The 19973-nt window shown below is 39.1% G+C and overlaps 1 protein-coding gene across 6 annotated transcripts in view; it reads left to right on the forward strand.

Moving 5' to 3' along the window:
- SNX14 (sorting nexin 14) overlaps positions 1-13550 on the forward strand; it is an 84262-nt gene extending 70712 nt beyond the window's left edge. For 5 of the 6 annotated variants that reach the window (XM_070796121.1, XM_070796125.1, XM_070796123.1 and 2 more), the window contains 8 exons: positions 3048-3088; positions 3216-3335; positions 6227-6350; positions 6617-6781; positions 7504-7599; positions 9987-10078; positions 12355-12411; positions 13334-13550. In XM_070796121.1, coding sequence (XP_070652222.1) covers positions 3048-3088; positions 3216-3335; positions 6227-6350; positions 6617-6781; positions 7504-7599; positions 9987-10078; positions 12355-12411; positions 13334-13372 — 734 coding nt within the window. In that variant the 3' untranslated portion in view covers positions 13373-13550. Of the gene's footprint in view, positions 1-3047; positions 3089-3215; positions 3336-6226; positions 6351-6616; positions 6782-7503; positions 7600-9986; positions 10079-12354; positions 12412-13333 lie in introns of those variants that run through there. The other variant, XR_011568469.1, reaches the window with a different exon arrangement.
- The last annotated feature ends 6423 nt before the right edge of the window (positions 13551-19973 follow it).

Raw genomic sequence — 19973 nt, forward strand, 5'->3', positions numbered from 1 at the left:
CAAGTCCCTTGAAAGTCTGTGATCTGTTAGATTAGGTTCAGTTCAGTTCAGTTTAGTCACTCAGTCGTGTCCGACTCTTTGCAACTCCATGAATCGAAGCACGCCAGGCCTCCCTGTCCATCACCAGCTCCCGGAGTTCACTCAAACTCAAGTCCATTGACTCAGTGATGCCATCCAGCCATCTTATCCTCTGTCGTCCCCTTCTCCTGCCCCCAATCCCTCCCAGCATCAGGGTCTTTTTCAGTGAGTCAGCTCTTTGCATGAGGTGGCCAAAGTACTGGAGTTTCAGCTTTAGCATCATTCCTTCCAAAGAACATCCAGGACTGATCTCCTTTAGAATGGACTGGTTGGATCGCCTTGCAGTGCAAGGGACTCTCAAGAGTCTTCTCCAACACCACAGTTCGAAAGCATTAATTCTTCAGCACTCAGCTTTCTTCACAGTCCAACTCTCACATCCATACATGACCACAGGAAAAACCATAGCCTTGACTAGATGGACCTTTGTTGGCAAAGTAATGTCTCTGCTTTTCAATATGCTGTCTAAGTTGGTCATAACTTTCCTTCGAAGGAGTAAGTGAAGTCACTCAGTCGTGTCCGAGTCTTTGCGACCCCATGGACTATAGCCCACCAGGCTCCTCCGTCCATGGGTTTCTCTGGGCAAGAATACTGGAGTCGGTTGCCATTTCCTTCTCCAAGGAGTAAGCGTCTTTTAATTTCATGGCTGCAGTCACCATCTGCAGTGATTTTGGAGCCCCCCAAAATAAAGTCTGACACTGTTTCCACTGTTTCCCCATCTATTTCCCATGAAGTGATCGGACCAGATGCCATGATCTTAGTTTTCTGAACGTTGAGCTTTAAGCCAACTTTTTCACTCTCCTCTTTCACTTTCATCAAGAGGCTTTTTAGTTCCTCTTCACTTTCTGCCATAAGGGTGGTGTCATCTGCATATCTGAGGTTATTGATATTTCTCCCAGCAATCTTGATTCCAGCTTGTGCTTCTTCCAGCCCAGCATTTCTCATGATGTACTCTGCATATAAGTTAAATAAGCAGGGTGACAATATACAGCCTTGACGTACTCCTTTTCCTGTTTGGAAACAGTCTGTTGTTCCATGTCCACTTCTAACTGTTGCTTCCTGACCTGCATATAGGTTTCTCAAGAGGCAGGTCAGGTGGTCTGGTATTCCCATCTCTTTCAGAATTTTCCACAGTTGATTGTGATCCACACAGTCAAAGGCTTTGGCATAGTCAATATAGCAGAAATAGATGTTTTATCTGGAACTCTTTTGCTTTTTCGATGATCCAGCGGATGTTGGCAATTTGATCTCTGGTTCCTCTGCCTTTTCTAAATCCAGCTTGAACATCCGGAAGTTCACGGTTCACATACTGCTGAAGCCTGGCTTGGAGAATTTTGAGCATTACTTTACTAGCGTGGGAGTGCAGTTGCGCGGTAGTTTGAGCATTCTTTGGCATTGCCTTTCTTTGGGATTGGAAAGAAAACTGACCTTTTCTACTCCTGTGGCCACTGCTGAGTTTTCCAAATTTGCTGGCATATTGAGTGCAGCACTTTCACAGCATCATCTTTTAGGATTTGAAATAGCTCAACTGGAATTTCATCACCTCCACTAGCTTTGTTCGTAGTGATGCTTTCTTGGGCCCACTTGACTTCACATTCCAGGATGTCTGGCTCTAGGTGAGTGAGCAGTTCTAATTCCCAAGAAGTTATGAAATAGTCAAAGAGACTGGAAAGTTTGAGAAAAGAGAGTTCGGTCCACATCCTTCGTCCATCTGTGGCTGCTCCCCTTGCAGGGAGGTTGGATGTCTCTTGGCATTGGCAGGTCAGTATAAACCCCCGACAAGGCTCCCCTTCTTGGGGCTGCCTTCAGTCATTACGAGGCACCTCGAAACAGCAGAAACAGAACCTCGAAACAGGGCTCCTCGTTTGCTTCATGCAGGGCATGTCATTCATTCACACAAGCACACCATAGAGTCAGTAAAGTTCAGCAGAAAACGAGTTTGCTAGGGGAACAAAGAACCAGAGCTCCAAGCGTCCTTACCTTGTCTTGAAGAATCCTGGACGAGCCCTCAAGATGAAAGGTTATCACTGAGCCATGAAAGACACTGGGATTCTTGGCCTCCGGAAGAGAGGAATTCAATTTGGGGCCAGTGATGAGAGCTTTCGTGTAATTAAGTATAAAAGAGATAAAGATTCTGACATAGACATCAGAGGGGGACAGAAAGAGTGCCCCCTGCTAGTCTTTAGCTAGATGATATAAGCTACTAGCAATTTGCTAATTAGAGAAAGGAAATGTCTCAAAACTCAGAGAATGGCACCAGACCCCTTACCCACAACATGCATTTTGAGATAACACTGGCACAAGGTGAGTTGTCTTAAGCTGTAAAATGATTGACATGAGTCTTGAAGAAAGGCCCGGTTCCAAGCCAGTACAGTCTCATTAACATAGCTTAAGAGAACATTTGCACGAGTAAAGCATACTGGTTTGTCAAGTGGGTTCTGAGTCTTAGGGGGACCCACTTGAAGACAGAGTCTAGGGTAAATACATAGTTCATTAACATAGCTTAAGACAAACATTTCCTTAAGAAAAACCACATTGGTTAGCTCAAAGTTTGAGAAGAGTTAAGTTTAGGTGGAACCATGTATCATCATGGCAGCACAGAATTTTAAAAGAAACCTCTTTTTAAATGTGTATAGAGAAGGGGGAAAAAAAATCTAAGATTTGTTTGTTTCCTCCTGCTGCTTTAGAGAGATAAAAAATGTCAAACACTTGCAGCCTGTTTCCTGTGTTTGGAGATCCCTGGCCTTGCTGTCTGTTACCATCTCACCTTCCCCTGCCTCACACCCCACTGAATTATTTTGAAGTATCCCAAGTGCTGTATCTGAAAACAATTAAGAATACTGTGTTTATTATAAATTTTTGTGAAGTGTTTTTTACTTGGCTTTTGGTATTTAAAATTACCTAGTGAAGTATTCATATAAGCAGTTATGAGATATATTTTACCTTCTTAAAATTAATATTTTTAATTGCAGGGAAAATTATAAAATCTGTTCCTGGAAAACTAATGAAAGAGGTAAATATGGGCATTCTATAAAATGATAGTTATAAGCATATTTAAATATTAGTAAATTTTAATTGGCTATGTGATACTGAAAATCATAATCTTGATTTTTTTTATTTTTATACCATGGTTTCCACAGAAAGGTCAACATTTGGAACCTTTCATCATGAATTTCATTAATTCTTGTGAATCTCCAAAGCCTAAACCGAGTAAACCAGAACTGACCATTCTCAGCCCTACCTCAGAGAATAATAAGAAGGTACTATGCATAGTCGCAGAGAGCCATTAAGTTTGAAATTGTCCTACTTACAACTTTTCCATAGAGAATTCTTTGTTAGTGAAGTGGAGGGGACTGTATGCCTTTGTATGGAAATCAATTGTAAAGGATAAGGAGGGTATTGTAGGTAATTGCTTGGTTCTTTGCTTTAATGGGTAAATGTTTCTTAAGAATCTGTATTTGTCAGCTCCTACCGTTTCTCTTTTGGGGAAATTTTAAAGTGGTTTTCTTAGGTTGTAAATCACCAACTTCCAGGAATTAGGGAATTAATTTCTATAATGTATTTATGGTATTATATAATTTTAATTACATAAAATATTTCATCCTTTCATTAAACATGCACTTTATTATGTGCCTGCTATTGGGGGCTAGGCACTGGGAATATAAAAATAAATTCTGAGGACTTCCCTGGCAGTCCAGTGCTTAAGACTTCATGCTTTTTTTTGGTTTGTTTTTTCAGTTTTTAATTGGAGGATTGTGTTGGTTTCTACCAAATATCAACATGAATCAGCCATAGGTATACATATGTTCCCCCTCATCCTGAACCTCCCTTCCACCTTCCTTCCCATCTCATTTCTCTAGGTTATCACAAAGCACCTGATTTGAGCTCCCTGCATCAGACAGCAAATTTCCACTTGCTGTCTAATTAGACAGCCATGGTTTTAATGCGGGGAAACTAGGATCCCACAGTTGTGTGGCATGGCCAAAGAAAAAAGGAAAAACAGATAAATTTCCTGTCTGCAAGAAGCTCAGTTTAGTGCCAGAGTAGTACCCAGTATGGGGGATTCTGTGAGCTCAAAGAATAGCACCCTCTTTCTCAAGAGAACTTCTTTGGTTTATTACTGTAAAGGGTGTCTTTAATTTTTTTCACTTTATATGTTTATTGCTAATAAACAGAAATACAGTTGATTGTTGTGTATTGATTTTCAGTTCACAAGTCTTGCTAGACTTGTGTTAATTTTAGAGGTATATCTGTTAATTCTTTTAGATTTATGTATTCAAATGATGGCAGTTATGTTTCATTCATGACTAGGACCTGCTATACAAAGGAAGGGAGTGATTGCAGTGTTTCACCATTAAATAATACAGTGTAGTTCTTTTTGTAGATATCCTTTATGAAGTTTAGGAAAGTTACCTCCATGTTTGTGGGTACACTTAGCCTATAGTTTTTCTTTCTTATTGTATCCTCGTCAGGTTTTGGTATTAAAGTTATGTTAATTTTTCTTTATTTGCTGGTAGAGTGTTAGTTATTTAAATAGTGATAACTTGTTAATAGTCATCTGCTGCTGCTGCTGCTGCTGCTGCTGCTGAGGCGCTTCAGTTGTGTCCGACTCTGTGTGACCCCATGGACGGCAGCCCACCAGGCTCCGCCGTCCCTGGAATTCTCCAGGCAAGAACACTGAAGTGGGTTGCCATTTCCTTCTCCAATGCATGAAAAGTGAAAAGTGAAAGTGAAGTCGCTCAGTCGTGTCCGACTCTATGTGACCCCATGGACTGCAGCCTTCCCATCCATGGGACTCTCCAGGCAAGAGTACTGGAGTGGGGTGCCAAGGCCTCAAGTTTTGTTTGTGGAAGTTTTTTTTTTTTAACCAATATAATTTCCTTAATGATTATAATATTCTTCAGATGTATTATTTCATGAGTCAGATTTTGATAGGTTGTACTTTTTAATAAATTCTCCATCTTAGCTATGTTTGAAAAATTTTGGCCTTATGTTGTCAATAATATCCTCTTTTCATTTTCCTCTGACATCTGTGGTTGTGTCCCCTTTTATTCCTGGCATTGTCTTCTTTTCCTTCCCTTTCCTTTTTGCTTTTTTGACCCATCATACCAAAAACTGTCCATTTTATCGTTTTGTTTACCTTTTCTGACAGTTTTTTTTAGTTCCTTAGTATCTGCTCTTTGATTATTATTAATGATAGATCTTTTGGCATACTTTTGGTAGAGTAGGTAGGGCTAAGATTTAGTTGCATTTTATTATTTTGCTATGAGTAATTCTTCATATTTTTTTATATACATTAGGTCTTTGATTATTTTGTCCAAATAAACTTAGCTTAAATCTTAACGTTCATCTGTAAGCATCCCTTAATTAAACAGTGATTTATAACCTTTAAATCACGTTGGGATTAAAATCAGCTATTCCTAATGGTTTTTTGTTTTTTTTTTTAATTATTTTATTTATTTATTTTCGGTTGTACTGGGCCTTCATTGCTGCGTGGGCTTTCTCTAGCTGTGGAGAGTGGAGGCTGCTCTCTCTAGATGTGGTGCTTGGGGTTCTTGTTGCTGTGCCTTCTCTCTCGTTGCAGAACGTGGGCTCTAGCGCGCCCCAGCGTCTAGAGCACTGCACGTCATTGTGGCACGCATGCTCAGTAGTGCAGCTCATGGGCTCTAGAGCCTGGACTCAGTAGTTGTGGTGCATGGGCTTAATTACCTGGTAGCATGTGGAATCTTTCCAGATGAGGGATCCAGCCCAACCCAGGGATTGACAGGCAGATTCTTAACCACTGGACCACCAGGGAAGTCCTGGTGCTAATGGTTTTATGCATCTTTTTATGTTCATTTACTTCTTTTGATATAAAAAATTGAAGGGATTCTTTGTATGGATGATGAATTATCTGTTGCATCTAAAATGAAGGTAGATTTTTATTTAATATTTTGGCCCCCCAAAATATTGTATTTTTTAATTGAATTTTGGGTATAAATGTGGCATTTAGGGGGCAAATCTAACCACTCCAGTATTATGGTTTCTTTCCTTTAATATTCTGCTTTGATTGGACAAAGTTTAAATGCCTTGCTCTGTAATTACTTTATCCTTAGTAATTATTATTAGCCTGTGTAATAAACTTTTTTTATTATTTCAACTTTTACTTTAGCTTTTTAATGATCTGTATAAGAATAATGCAAACCGTGCTGAGAATACAGAAAGAAGGCAAAATCAGAATTATTTTATGGAAATGATGACTGTAGAAGGAGTCTATGATTACCTGATGTATGTAGGTAAGATATCTGTGGTTACTGTTAAAACCCGTGTTATATTTCTTCTGTGATGCGAATTAATGCTCTTGTGTATTGCTCCATTATATATTTTTTTAATTGAAGGCACTTTTTAAATTAAGAATTCAATATATAGACTATAATTGGTCTTGAACATATTAAAGTTATTAGTGTTTAAAAATAAAGTATTGACCGTTTATATTTTTTGTATTGGAAAATGTTCAGGTATCTATTTACCTTAATGAAATGTTCTGTGTGATCCTTCTCAGGACAGGTGGTTTTCCAAGTTCCTGACTGGCTTCATCATCTCTTAATGGGAACTCGAATCCTCTTCAAAAACACCCTGGAAATGTATACTGATTACTATCTTCATTGTAAACTAGAGCAGCTCTTTCAGGAGCACCGTCTGGTTTCACTTATAACACTTCTCAGAGGTTTGTATTTCCTCATGTGTTTGTTTCATGTTTGAATACTCAGTTTTTATTTAAGTTTAATTAGATCTCAAAGAGTGAGAAGCCTGGCCTTTCTTTGCTTTTATTATTATTGCTACCATGAGGAAATACTTTGTATATAATAGGTGAAAATTCCTGCAAATGTTTCTTTTTTAAAAAAATTTTTAATTTTTTATAGATTCTTTAAGATTTATTTTATTCATTTATTTATGGCTGCTTAATAAGTGGAAACGGCAACCCACTCCAGTGGGGTCAACTACACAATCCATGGGGTCGCAAAGAGTCGAACACAACTGAGCACTTAGGGCTGCTCTGGGTCTTCGTTGCTGCACTCGGGCTCTCTCTAGTTGCAGCGAGTGTGGGCTACTTCCTAGCGGTGGTGAGCTAGCTTCTCATTGCAGTGGTTTCTCTCGTTGCGGAGCACAGGCTCTAGAGCACAGGCTCAGTAGTTGTGACTCTCAGGTTTAGTTGTCCCTCAGCATATGGGATCTTCCCAAACCAGGGACTGAACTGTCCCCTACATTGGCAGGTGGCTTCTTTACTACTGAGCTACCAGGGAAGCCCTAATTTTTTATTTTTAATTGGAGGATAATTGCTTTACAATGTTGTGTTGGTTTCTGCCATATATCAACATGAATCAGCTATATGTATACACATGTCCCCTCTCTCTTGAACCCAGCAAATATTTTTTTGTCTCTTTTTAGATGCTGTATTTTGTGAAAACACTGAACCTCGCTCTCTTCAAGATAAGCAAAAACGAGCAAAGCAGACTTTTGAAGGAATGATGAACTACATTCCAGGTATAATATTTAAAAAGTAGTTTAATATAGATTAGTACTCTGGTGGTCACAATGTATAGTAATTATTGAGGCAATTTTTACTGTGAGTTTTTATTTTAGAAGTAGTTATAAGAACCAGTTAAAATTAACTCATTCATTAAATGGAATTTGGTTTTTATGTTAGCACTAAGAACTTTTAGATAAGGCTGTTTCTACTCACACAATAGTTGGATTCTTACAGTAACTTAGAATCAAACTCATGGTAGTGGTATGTCTGTGGAACAGCTGGAGTCCTGCTGTTCACTTCACCACGAGGAGAGCTACATTAGTGTGTGTGAGTTAGAGGTCAGAATTCATTTATTCATCCAGAGCTTAATGAACACCTTCCATGTGCCAGGCACTTAGCACAGTGCAGGAGATATAAAAATTGTACTTGGGTAGCTCAGTGGCAACCCACCCCAGTGTTCTTGCCTGGAGAATCCCAGGGACGGCGGAGCCTGGTGGACTGCCGTCTGTGGGGTCGCACAGAGTTGGACACGACTGAAGTGACTTAGCAGCAGCAGCAGCTCAATCTGGCAGGAAAGATAGACACACAGACAAGATAATAGAGGCTTATTTAGGTTATGCAGTATCTCAAAGGAGGAGGGTGAATCCCTCTCATAAAGGAGGTAGGCTTGAGTGAATGGTTAGTAACCTCTTACTGAGATGCGAATATAAGGAAAAAACATCAAGGGGTCAAAGCAGATGATACTTAATTTAGGTTTGAATGTGACAAGCCTAACTATACATTATTCAGGAGGCATTGTCTCGTAATCAATTAAATATCCAGGTTTTAGAATTGGAGAAGTGATGACGTAAGATGAGATCTGGGAGTCAGGTGTGAGTGGGTAATGCCCAGCAAGGAAATATAGAGTAAAAATTGAAGATGTCTTAGAGAATTCTCATCATTGAAAAATGAGTCTCGGAATGGTCCTGTTTAATTTTGAAGACAATTTCTGTCCCCAGTCTGAATGTAAACGTGAATCACAGCTATTTTTGAATGAATCTTCTGTAGGTATATAATGAAGTCATTTCTTCCTTTTTTTGTAATGTAATATAGTGACCTTCTATATTATAATATAGCATTCATGGTCTTAACTGTCTTAGTTTTAATATTTATAAACATGGAAAGCCAGTGAATATAATAATTGTAATTTTGCCCAGCCATGAATTTGAGTCACATCTGCTTCAAGACTTCCATTTGGAAAGGGGTGATTTAGCTAGTGAGGAAGCATAGCATGCCTTTCTGCTCTCCTCTACTCATTTCCTCCTTAGTGATTCTTGAAGAATCTGAAAGGATCGTCTGTTTTTGTCCATGATGCTTCATGCATATTAATTGGGAAATTCTGTGTAGTATTGGTGAATTAGGGGATTCACAAAGATGCATTATGGCCCATCTCTCTTGAAAAATATCAAGGATCTACTGAACTTCCTATAAATTGAATTTTGCCTCTCAGGGTTAGATTTACCCTGTAAAAGCAAACATAAAATGAAGATTTTCCTTGAACAACATTAAGTGTTTCATTATGATTGGAGGGGAAAGGACAAATATTTGAGCACCTTGTTTACTTAAGAATAAGTTTCTTTTCCTGGTTGGAGGAAACTATTCAGCACAGATTTTAATAAGGACTGACTGTGGTACCAGGAGTGGTATGTGACAGCTGTGTAGTCAAACATGAATTAGAACTTTTGGGAGCAAACTTGTGTTTAAACAGTTTCCCAAAAGATTGTTCTGTAAGATAGTTACTAGTAATTTTGCAAAAAGTACAGAAAGAAATTGGTCATATTCACTGAAGAGAGTCTCTGTTCACCATAAAATTAAATTAGTTAAATTTTAAAAAACATTAACATATTCAAACATGAAAACATGAAGAGTGAAAAGTAGAAGTGATCCTGTCCCCCCTGTGCAGAAGTAGCGGTATGCTCCAACTGGTGTTAATCCTGACAGTTTCTTTGTATCTCTGTATATATATGCACAAGTATATGTACCTAGTGTTTTATTTTATTTTACTTGAATGGGATAATAAAATATGTATTGTTTCCCAACTGTCTTTTATCCTTTAATAGTATAAGCAGATTTCTTTACGGTAACATTCCTAATAGTATAAGCAGATTTCTTTATGGTAACATTCCTAACATTTGTGTGTTGTGAATCTTTAAATTCAGGACTCATGATACTGCATTTCTCAACTTGACCACAGAGCCCTTTTTTCCAAGAGCTTCTTACTGAAGCACTGATTTAGGAAATGCTGACTTACAAGTTTTTACATAATACCTGGGGGAAAGGGTAGAGATTTTGCCTTATGATCCAGTAAATGATGAGTCACTTTATAATATAAAATTGTTTCACATGTGGCTTTCTTGTTTAGATTTGATAGTCAAGTGTATTGGTGAAGAAGCCAAGTATGAAAGCATCAGACTTCTTTTTGATGGTTTACAGCAGCCAGTTCTCAACAAGCAGGTAAAATTCATTAAAGCAGACTGACTCGTGTCAGCTTGGTTTAGTGAATGACACTGTAGCGTGTCTGGTATATTAACTGTGAAGTGATACTTTGCTAAATGAAGGCAATGTAATTCAAACATGCGGATGGAATAAAAGTGTCTTTAACTGCAATTAACATTTTACTGCTTATCAGTTCAGTTCAGTCACTCAGTTGTGTCCAACTCCTTGTGACCCCATGGACTGCAGCACACCAGGCCTCCCTGTCCATCACCAATTACCGGAGTCTACTAAAACTCATGTCCATTTAGACGGTGATGCCATCCAACAATCTCATCCTCCGCTATCCCCTCCTTCTCCCACCTTCAATCTTTCCCAGCATCAGGGTCTTTTCCAGTGAGTCAGTTCTTCGCATCAGGTGGCCAAAGTATTGGAGTTTCAGCTTCAGCATCAGTCCTTCCAATGAATATTTAGGACTGATTTCCTTTAGCATGGACTAGTTGGATCTCCTTGCAGTCCAAGGGACTCTCAAGAGTCTTCTCCAACACCACAGTTCAAAAGCATCAATTCTTCGGCACTTAGCTTTCTTTATAGTCCAGCTCTCACATCCATACATGACCATTGGAAAAACCATAGCCTTGACAAGACGGACCTTTGTTGGCAAAGTAATGTCTCTGCTTTTTAATATGCTGTTTAGGTTGGTCATAACTTTCCTTCCAAAGAGCAAGCATCTTTTAATTTCATGGCTACAGTCACCATCTGCAGTGATTTTGGAGCCCCCAAAAGTGAAGTCTGTCACTGTTTCCACTGTCTCCCCATCTATTTGCTATGAAGTGATGGGACTGGATGCCATGATCTTAGTTTTCTGAATGTTGAGTTTTAAGCTAACTTTTTCACTCTCCTCTTTTACTTTCATCACGGGGCTCTTTAGTTCCTCTTCACTTTCTGCCATAAGGGTGGTGTCATGTGCATATCTGAGGGTATTGATATTTCTCCCGGCAATCTTGATTCCAGCCCAGCATTTCACATGATGTACTCTGCATAGAAGTTAAATAAGCAGAGTGACACTGTATAGCCTTGACATAATCCTTTCCCTATTTGGAACCAGTCTGTTGTTTCATGTCCAGTTCTAACTGTTGATTCTTTACCTGCATACAGGTTTCTTAAGAGGTGGGTCAGGTGGTCAGGTATTCCCATCTCTTTAAGAATTTTCCACACTTTGTTGTGATCCACACAGTCATAGGCTTTAGCATAGTCAATAAAGCAGAAATAGATGTTTTTCTGGAACTCTCTTGCTTTTTCAGTGATCCAACGGATGTTGGCAATTTGATCTCTGGTTCCTCTGCCTTTTCTAAATCCAGCTTGAACATCTGGAAGTTCATGGTTGACATACTGTTGAAGCCTGGCTTGGAGAATTTTGAGCATTACTTTGCTAGTGTGTGAGATGAGTGCAATTGTGCAGTAATTTGAGCATTCTTTGGCATTGACTTTCTTTGGGATTGGAATGAAAACACCTTTTCCAGTCCTGTGGCCACTGCTGAGTTTTCCACATTTGCTGGCATACTGAGTGCAGCACTTTCACAGCATCATCTTTTAGGATTTGAAATAGCTCCACTAGCTTCCATCCCCTCCACTAGCTTTGTTCGTAGTTATGCTTCCTAAGGCCCACTTGACTTCACATTCCAGAATGTCTGGCTCTAGGTGAGTGATTATACCATCGTGATTATCTGGATCATGAAGATCATTTTTGTAGTTCTTCTGTGTATTCTTGCCACATCTTCTTAATATCTTCTGCTTCTGTTAGATCCCTACCATTTCTGTCCTTTATTGAGCCCATCTTTGCATGAAATGTTCCCTTGGTATCTCTAATTTTTTTGAAGAGATCTCTAGTCTTTCCCATTCTATTGTTTTCCTCTATTTCTTTGCATTGATCACCGAGGAAGGCTTTCTTATCTCTCCTTGCTGTTCTGCATTCTCTGCAGAGAATGCAGAACTCTGCATTCAAATGGATATATCTTTCCTTTTCTCCTTTGCCTTTAGTCTCATATATTCTGTTGAGAGCTTAACACAGTTAAAATTTTGTATCAGGCTTGTTTCTTTAAAATTGTTGTTATATACAAAATATTTAACATAAAATCAATTACGAGGCATAGTAATAAAATGTAAACATGTGAAAACATATCTATCTAAAACTCATCCTAAAAACAGAACATTATGGATCTTGTTGAAACTGCTTTTGTGTTGTTTTTTTTTTTTTTTTGGTCTAATTCCTTAAAATCTTTTTTTTTGCATTTTAGCTGACTTACGTTTTATTGGACATTGTGATACAAGAACTGTTTCCAGAGCTCAATAAGGTAACTGAAAAGCAGCAGCACTTTATTTATATTTTTAATGGTGTACTGACATTTTTTTAGGAACATAATAATTAAGGAAATCCTTGTGATCATTTTGAAAATGAACAACCTTAACAAATAGCTCTTTGTATTTTCTTCATTCAACACGCTTAAACATAGAATGGATATGGGGATGTACGAACTGAATAGGCCCTGCCTTGGCTCCCCCTCTTCCTGATTCCAGTCAGATGGGGTGTTACACCCTGTAGAGCCTCACCAGAGGCAGGTGTGAGTGCACATGCTGTCTCTAGGATGGGCCAAGCTCTGCAGGCTGTCATGTGCACACTGAATGCTGTGTGAGCATTTTTAAAGCAGTTGGCGCTTATGTGAAGCCAAGAACACAAAATGAATGGGAGTTGGAGGATGGTGATACTATTATTACCTTGAATCCTATAGATTTTGAGTTTTGAGCATTGCTTTTTTACCTTTTTTATTTTTTTTTTGACTAATCCCTTTGGTCAGATGAAATAACTAATTCAGGGTTGTGATACAGCAGTGAGATGTTAGTTTTATAGAGGGAACTAGATTTGGACTATTTACCTACTGAATACAAGTTTTCAAGTTATAGCAGTATTCAGTGTGTATTAAAACAGGGTGGCAATTACAGACATTTTGTGTTCAAGTTACATAGGAATCAGTACCTGGAAATTCCAGCTCTCTGTTTGAGACCTTATGAGGTCTATCACGTGCTTTTTTCTCCTTTCTAAAATGTAAATATTATCTGTGTCATATGCCAGCTAATTTCTTGCGGGTTTTAACACACACACACATATATATATATGTTTTAGGTTAGAATTTTAATACATTGGAACTGTTAGGCAATTCACAAATGAATTCTTGTTTGTTTTTTCTCTTCTATTAAATAGATTTATTTTTACTTTAGGTACAAAAGGAAGTTACATCTGTGACGTCCTGGATATAAACATTTGGATTTGGGATAGAATAACCAGTTGAAATGTTTGCTGTGCTAGTGTAGTATATATGTACTGTTTTTTCTTTTACTTTTGTATATTCTTGTATATATCATGTAATTCAGCGTCTGAAGTTTTGATTTTGTTGTTTTAATAAAGACTAACAAATTTAATAATGGTGAAAACTGATTGGGTCTCATAGCCTTTCATTTTACATTTCTTCTCCAAATTTTCTTAGATCTATGTCAATTGTTATTGCTGTTTTTTAAAGAGATGATTCATAATCTTCTTGGGGCAAATCAGTTGGGCTGATAACTTTGAAAGTATTGTATCACTTTGAAAATGATTATTTTTAGTGTAGAGATCTGATTTGCTGTCTTATTTGGAGTTAATAAATTTTAGCAGATTTATTCCATTCCCCCTTTTCATTTTTCTGTGTAGTTAACTGTGTGTCTGTAAAGAAGACATACTTTATGAGTTTTTCATAACAAATAAGGGACTTCTAACTCTTCCTAGATGATTGACAGCTTATATGTAGTCCTTTTGCATGTGAAAACTGAGTACTTACAGACATTTGTGATTGTGTGGTTGCAACTGCATTTCACTGAACATCTGTAACTATAATCCAAAAGCTTATATAAACAGTTTAGTCAAGTGGATTTTTAGTTTATGTTGTCTCTCCAAAGGAAAGGTATGAATTAACTGTATTCTTTGGGGAAAGTTAAATAGTTATTTTTAAAGGTTCAACATTTAGAGTTCTGCTTATAATTTCTCTTCATGCTGTGATTTTCTCCCTGAATCATATTTGTCTTTCGAGATCAGGCACTTTGGTTATTGGCTGTAGTGTACATTCAGAGTATATTTATTGAGTTTCAGCCATGTATCAAGTGCTGATAATGTGGGGACTCTAAATATAATTTGGAAAGTGAAACCAGTTGAATGATACTGTTCAGTTATTTTTTTCCCAGTTTTGAAAAATGGTCTATAGATACTATAAAATTTTTAAAAGGCTTTGCCAGTATTTCTATTATCTTTTTAATTGCTTAAAAATTCTAAACTGTGTATGAGTTTCTGTGCATCAAGTGCTTTTAACCAAGCCTTCAACATTTTACTTACTTCTCAGGGACAGGTGGGAAATTAATCAAGCTAACTCTTCACATTTAAATCCATAGCATTTTGGCTGGAAAAATAAAATATTTACAGCCCTTTTATGCCATTCTTACCTGCTTTCTTATAAATTGTGATATTTTGTTTATTTAGATGAGAAAAAATTCTTATGAGTATATCAAACAACCTAGGCTTACTCTGATAAAATACCATAAATGGGGTGACTTAACAGAATTTTATTTCTCACAGTTCTGGAGGCTGGTAAGTCCAAGATCAAGGTGCCCAAAAAGTACATTTCATTCTGGGACCTCTTCCTTTGGTCTGTAGATGACTGCCTTTTTTCCCTGTGTACTCACATGACCTCTGTGTGTGGCCGTGTAGAAGAAAGAAAGAGATCTTTCACTCTCTTCTTCTTTTCTTCTTATAAGTCCCCGAATGCTCTTAGGTTAAGCCCATGACCTCATTTAACCTTAATTACCTCCTAAAGGCATCATCTCCACATATAATCATATTGGGGTTTAGGGTTTTAACATGGGAATTTTAGAAGGACACATTTAAATCCATAGCAGTGGGTGAGCTCTATTTAAAGAAAATGTAATGTACAAAAATCTATAAATACAAAGTCATCTGCATAATAAAAGAGAAAGGAACTGGATGCATTCCCCATTGGCCAGGCATTTTATATCACATTTCACCATCCAGTAACTGTGAGATGGTATTATTCCTCTCTTGTTATTTATATTGAAGCTAGAGAGAGTTGGAATTTGAAGTTGAAGTTGGAATTCAAGCAGATCCGTCTCTAGTCTTGTACTCTTGACAGTGTTGCCCCATGAAAGGAGCCTTTATTTCCAAAAGTGATTACTTGAGATTCCTTTAATGGTCCCCTGGTGCATTTCAGATATTTTATTTTGCACTTTCCTTTCTATCCATCTTTATGTATGTCTTATACTGCATGAGTTTTACATTTTGAAATGTGTTTAGAGAAATAACTCTGGTTGTGTAGGTAAATTAAATAGATGAGAAGACACTGAAATTTATAAAGGACATTATGTCTGTGTTACAATCATTAAGCTATAGATATCAGAAGATTCTGAGAAATGGTTGAAACACTTAAATTATCATTTATTGGGACTTCCCTGGTGGTCCACTGGTTAAGAATCTGCCTTCCAATGCAGGGGACTCGAGTTTGATCCATGCTGGGGGAACTAAATTCCCACATGCCCCGGGAAAACTAAATACTCCCCCCATGCCCTGCACCACAGCTAATGAGCCCGTGGGCCACAATTAGTCAAGTACTGCAACGAGGATCCCACGTGCTGCGACTGAGACCCAACACAGCCAAATAGATAAATGTTTTAAAAATTATTTATTGACTTACTAAAAACAGTTAGAGTTTACAATAAAAATATAAACAGAAGTCTAATTTGCTATTGTTCTTTGTAATGATATATACATAAGTTGTAACTTCAGATATAGTCAATATTAGAATAAAAATTACCAACTGAATGAGCAAACGCATAGACCTTGCTAGTCCACTCCACTTCCATTTCAAAGACTGTTCTCTTTTATGTATACGTTAGTGTCTTCAGTGTTGCTAGTTACATGAGGAGAGATCCTTAACCTGAGGCCTAGGACTCTGGAAGATTTTTAAGTCCATTGCAAATGGTTTTTTATTTCACTATTTTTTAAATTAATTGATGTTAATTTTTTTCTATCAAGTTACACTGAAGTATTATTCCAGGTATTGGATGTGGCTGTATTCCATTAAAACCTTATTTTATGTGAAGCAGTGGCAAGCAGGATTTGGCCTTTAGGCTATAGTTTGCTGATCCCTGATGTAGAAGAGCAAAAGTGGAGAGGGAAAAGGGATGCTATTAGAAAAATTGTAATCACCTTCAAATTAAGGAGCAGGGGGTGCATGTGTGTGTGCTAAGTCACTTCAGTCACGTCCAACTCTTTGCCGCCCCATGCCGCCAGGCTCCCCCGCCTATGGGGTCGAACCTGTGTCTCTTACGTCTCCTGCATTGGCAGGTGGGTTCTTGACCACTAGCGCTACCTGGGAAATCCAGGGAGCAGGGAAGGAGGCTAGAAAATTTACTTTTTAGAAAAAGGCAGCTATCCTTTTCAGGGAAGACTTAGTTGGCCTTTTGGTTGCAGAGAGGTTATAGTAAGAAAGAGGCAAACTGCTCTGCATGATGAAAAGGGTGGTTAGATAGAGAAATTATCTTCTGGAGGAGCTGATACTGGAGAAGAAGGACTGTGTGGCTTTTGGACTGAGTCCAGAGGGTGAGAGAGAGGTAGCAGAGAAGGAATTATTCATGGTTTATTCAATTTATTATACATGTGTGTATTGAGCACTCACTATGTGCCAGGCAGTTTCAGATGCCAAGGATATATTTGTGTGTTTATAAGCTTATATGTAGCCCAGGTAACAGAGACAGTAAAAGAATGTAAATAAGAAAATAGTGTATAGTATGTTAGAAAGTAACAAGTGCTCAGAAAAAAAATTAAACTGAAAAAGAAAATAGAATGGTGAGGGTTGCAGTTTAATGCGATCACTGACATTGAAGAAAGAGACCTGAAGGTGAGAGATTAAGCCATGCAGATATTGGGAGCCCGTATTCCAAGTAGAGAAATAGCAAGTGCGAAGGTTTGAGTGGAAGTGTGTCCTTTTGAAAGAAATGGCCCAATCATGGTTCGTGAAGGTAGATAATGTCAGAGAAGTGATGGGAAACAAGATCACAGTGGTCCTTGGAAGCCATTATGATAACTCACTTGTACTTGGTCTGTGATAGAAAGATTTTGAGCACATGAGCAATGTCATCTTTCTAATATTGTGATAGAATCACTTTGGTTACTGTGTTGAGAGTGTTGAGAAGAGACTAAAGTGGAGTAAAAGTAGAGACAGAGGATTTCCCTAATGGTTAAGAATCTGCCTGCCATTGCAGGGGAGACAGGTTCAATCCCTGGTCCGGGAAGGTTCCACGTGCCTCTGGGCAGCTAAGCCTGTGTGCCACAAGCACTGAGCCCATCTAGAGCCTGTGCTCCTCAACAAGAAAAGCCACCACGATGAGAAGTCCACACACCGCAGCAAAGAGTAGCCCCCACTCCTGCAAATAGAGAAAGCCCTCACGTAGCAACAAGAACCCTGTGTAGCCAATAAATGAATAAATAAAAATTAAAAAAAAATAAAAAATAAATTTAAAACAGAGAGAAATGGCTCATTTAGGAGGCTGGTAAAGTAATTCAGGTGACATGGCAGTGATTTGAATCAGGGCAGTACTTGTGAAGTTTTTGAGAAGCTGAAGGCTCTTTTTAGTTCTTTTAGTTAGGAAACAGAATTTATTGCTGGACAGGTTGTGAGTTTGAGAGAAAAACAGAGCAGCCAAGGATATTCCAAGGTTCAGTTTGAGCAATAGGAATGATGAAGGGTCCACTAAATTGAGCTTAAGGGAATTGTGCCTGGCACCAGTTTTCAGGAAGAATCAAGAATCCACTTTTGGGCATGTGAAGTTTGGATTGCCTATTAATCATCTCAACTAGAGATGCCAAGTAGGCCATTGTATTTGTGAATCTGGAGTCCGTGGGAGAGATCTAGACAGGGGTATAAATTTGAGAGTCACCAGCATTACGATGTAAAACTGAATGAGAGCACAGAGATTAAGTGTAAAGAGAAGAGAAGCAGTCTAAGGACTGTCCTCCTGGGGCTCTCCAGTGCTTGATACTAAGAGAGCTGGAAAGGACCCCAAAAAGGACTCCAAGGGTGGGTTTGGTTGATGTGTTTGTTTGTTTAAGTTTTTATTTATTTACTGATGACTGCTGGCTCGCAGAAGGCAATGGCACCCCACTCCAGTACTCTTGCCTGGAAAATCCCATGGGCAGAGGAGCCTGGTAGGCTGCAGTCCATGGGGTCACTGAGGGTCGGACACGACTGAGCGACTTCACTTTCACTTTTCACTTTCATGCATTGGAGAAGGAAATGGCAATCCACTCCAGTGTTCTTGCCTGGAGAATCCCAGGGACGGGGGAGCCTGGTGGGCTGCCGTCTATGGGGTCGCACAGAGTCAGACACGACTGAAGCGACTTAGCAGCAGCAGCAGCAGTGCTGGCTCAGTAGTTGCGGCTCCCAGGTTCCAAGCAATGGACTTAGTTGCTCCACAGTATTCAGGATCATCCCAGAGCAGGGATCAAACCTGTATCTCTTGCATTGATGGGAGGATTCTTCACCACTGAGCCACCAGGGAAGCCCTGGTTGATGCTTTTTAGGAGCATTGCTGTCTCACATTGAGTTGTAAGTTTCCTTTTGCATTGTAACTCCCTCCATTTATGCCTAATGACTAAAGCTTTAACACTTCAGGATTATGCTAGCTGCTGTTGGGAGTGAAGGCAGTACTATATCCATATTTTGGGATAATTCAAGGTGGAGAAAACTGGTGCAGCAAGGAGAGGTGGTGCTGAGGTTACCTGAAGAAATTGTGGAGCAGCCTAGAAGGGCTTCCCTGGTAGTTCAGCTGGTAAAGAATTCGCCTGCAGTGCCAGAGACCCCAGTTTGATTCCTGGGTCGGGAAGGTCCCCTAGAGAATCGATAAGCTACCCACTCTGGTATTCTTGGGCTTCTCTGATGGCTTAGACGGTAAAGAATCTGCCTGCAGTGTGGGAGACCTGGATTCTATCCCTGGGTTGGGAAGACATCCTGGAGAAGGGAACAGCTACTGCTACCCACTCCAGTATTCTGGCATGGAAAATTCCATAGACAGAGGAGCCTGGCGGGCTACAGTCCGTGGGGTCACAAAGGGTTGGACACAGCTGAGTGATTTCACTCACTTAACACTAGAGCAAATGCAGCAATCTGGATAGGTAAGCAAGTCCTGGCAACTCTCACAAATAGGAAGGGACCTGCCAAGTTATTTTTAAAAATTAATTGTTTTTGGCTGTGCCGGGTCTTCGTTGCTGTGTGCAGGCTTTCTCTAGTTGCGGCAAGCCGGGGCCACTCTCTAGTTGTAGTACACAGGCTTCCCGTTGCGGTGGCTTCTCTCGTTGTGGAGCATGGACTCCAGAGTGCGTGGGCTTCAGTAATTTCAGTACTCAGGCTCAGTAGTTATGGTGCACAGGCTTAGTTGCTCTGCGGCATGTGGAATCTTCCTGGACCCAGGGATCAAATCCATATTCCCTGAATTGGCAGGTGAACTCTTAACCACTGAGCCACCAGGGAAGCCCCCTGAGGGAACTTATTCTGTTGTAAACTGCTCAGCGCAGCTCTGCCACCAAATGGATTTAACGTGTCTGCTCAAGGTGTAATAGCTGGTCTGCTGTATCATCAGTATTAAATGAGGAAGATTCTTAGATTCATGAACAGTTCAGATAAATTAATTAAAATCCCCAACACTGTGTAACTTGAACATCTTTATTTCTAGGAAACCGTTATTGGCATCAAAACAGATTCTGTACACAAAAGCCGTAAGTTTGTTTATTTTTTTATTTTTGGCCGTGCCGTGTGGCATGTAG

Source organism: Bos indicus, chromosome 9 (assembly GCF_029378745.1).
Source record: "Bos indicus isolate NIAB-ARS_2022 breed Sahiwal x Tharparkar chromosome 9, NIAB-ARS_B.indTharparkar_mat_pri_1.0, whole genome shotgun sequence".
NCBI classification, from domain to species: domain Eukaryota; kingdom Metazoa; phylum Chordata; class Mammalia; order Artiodactyla; family Bovidae; genus Bos; species Bos indicus.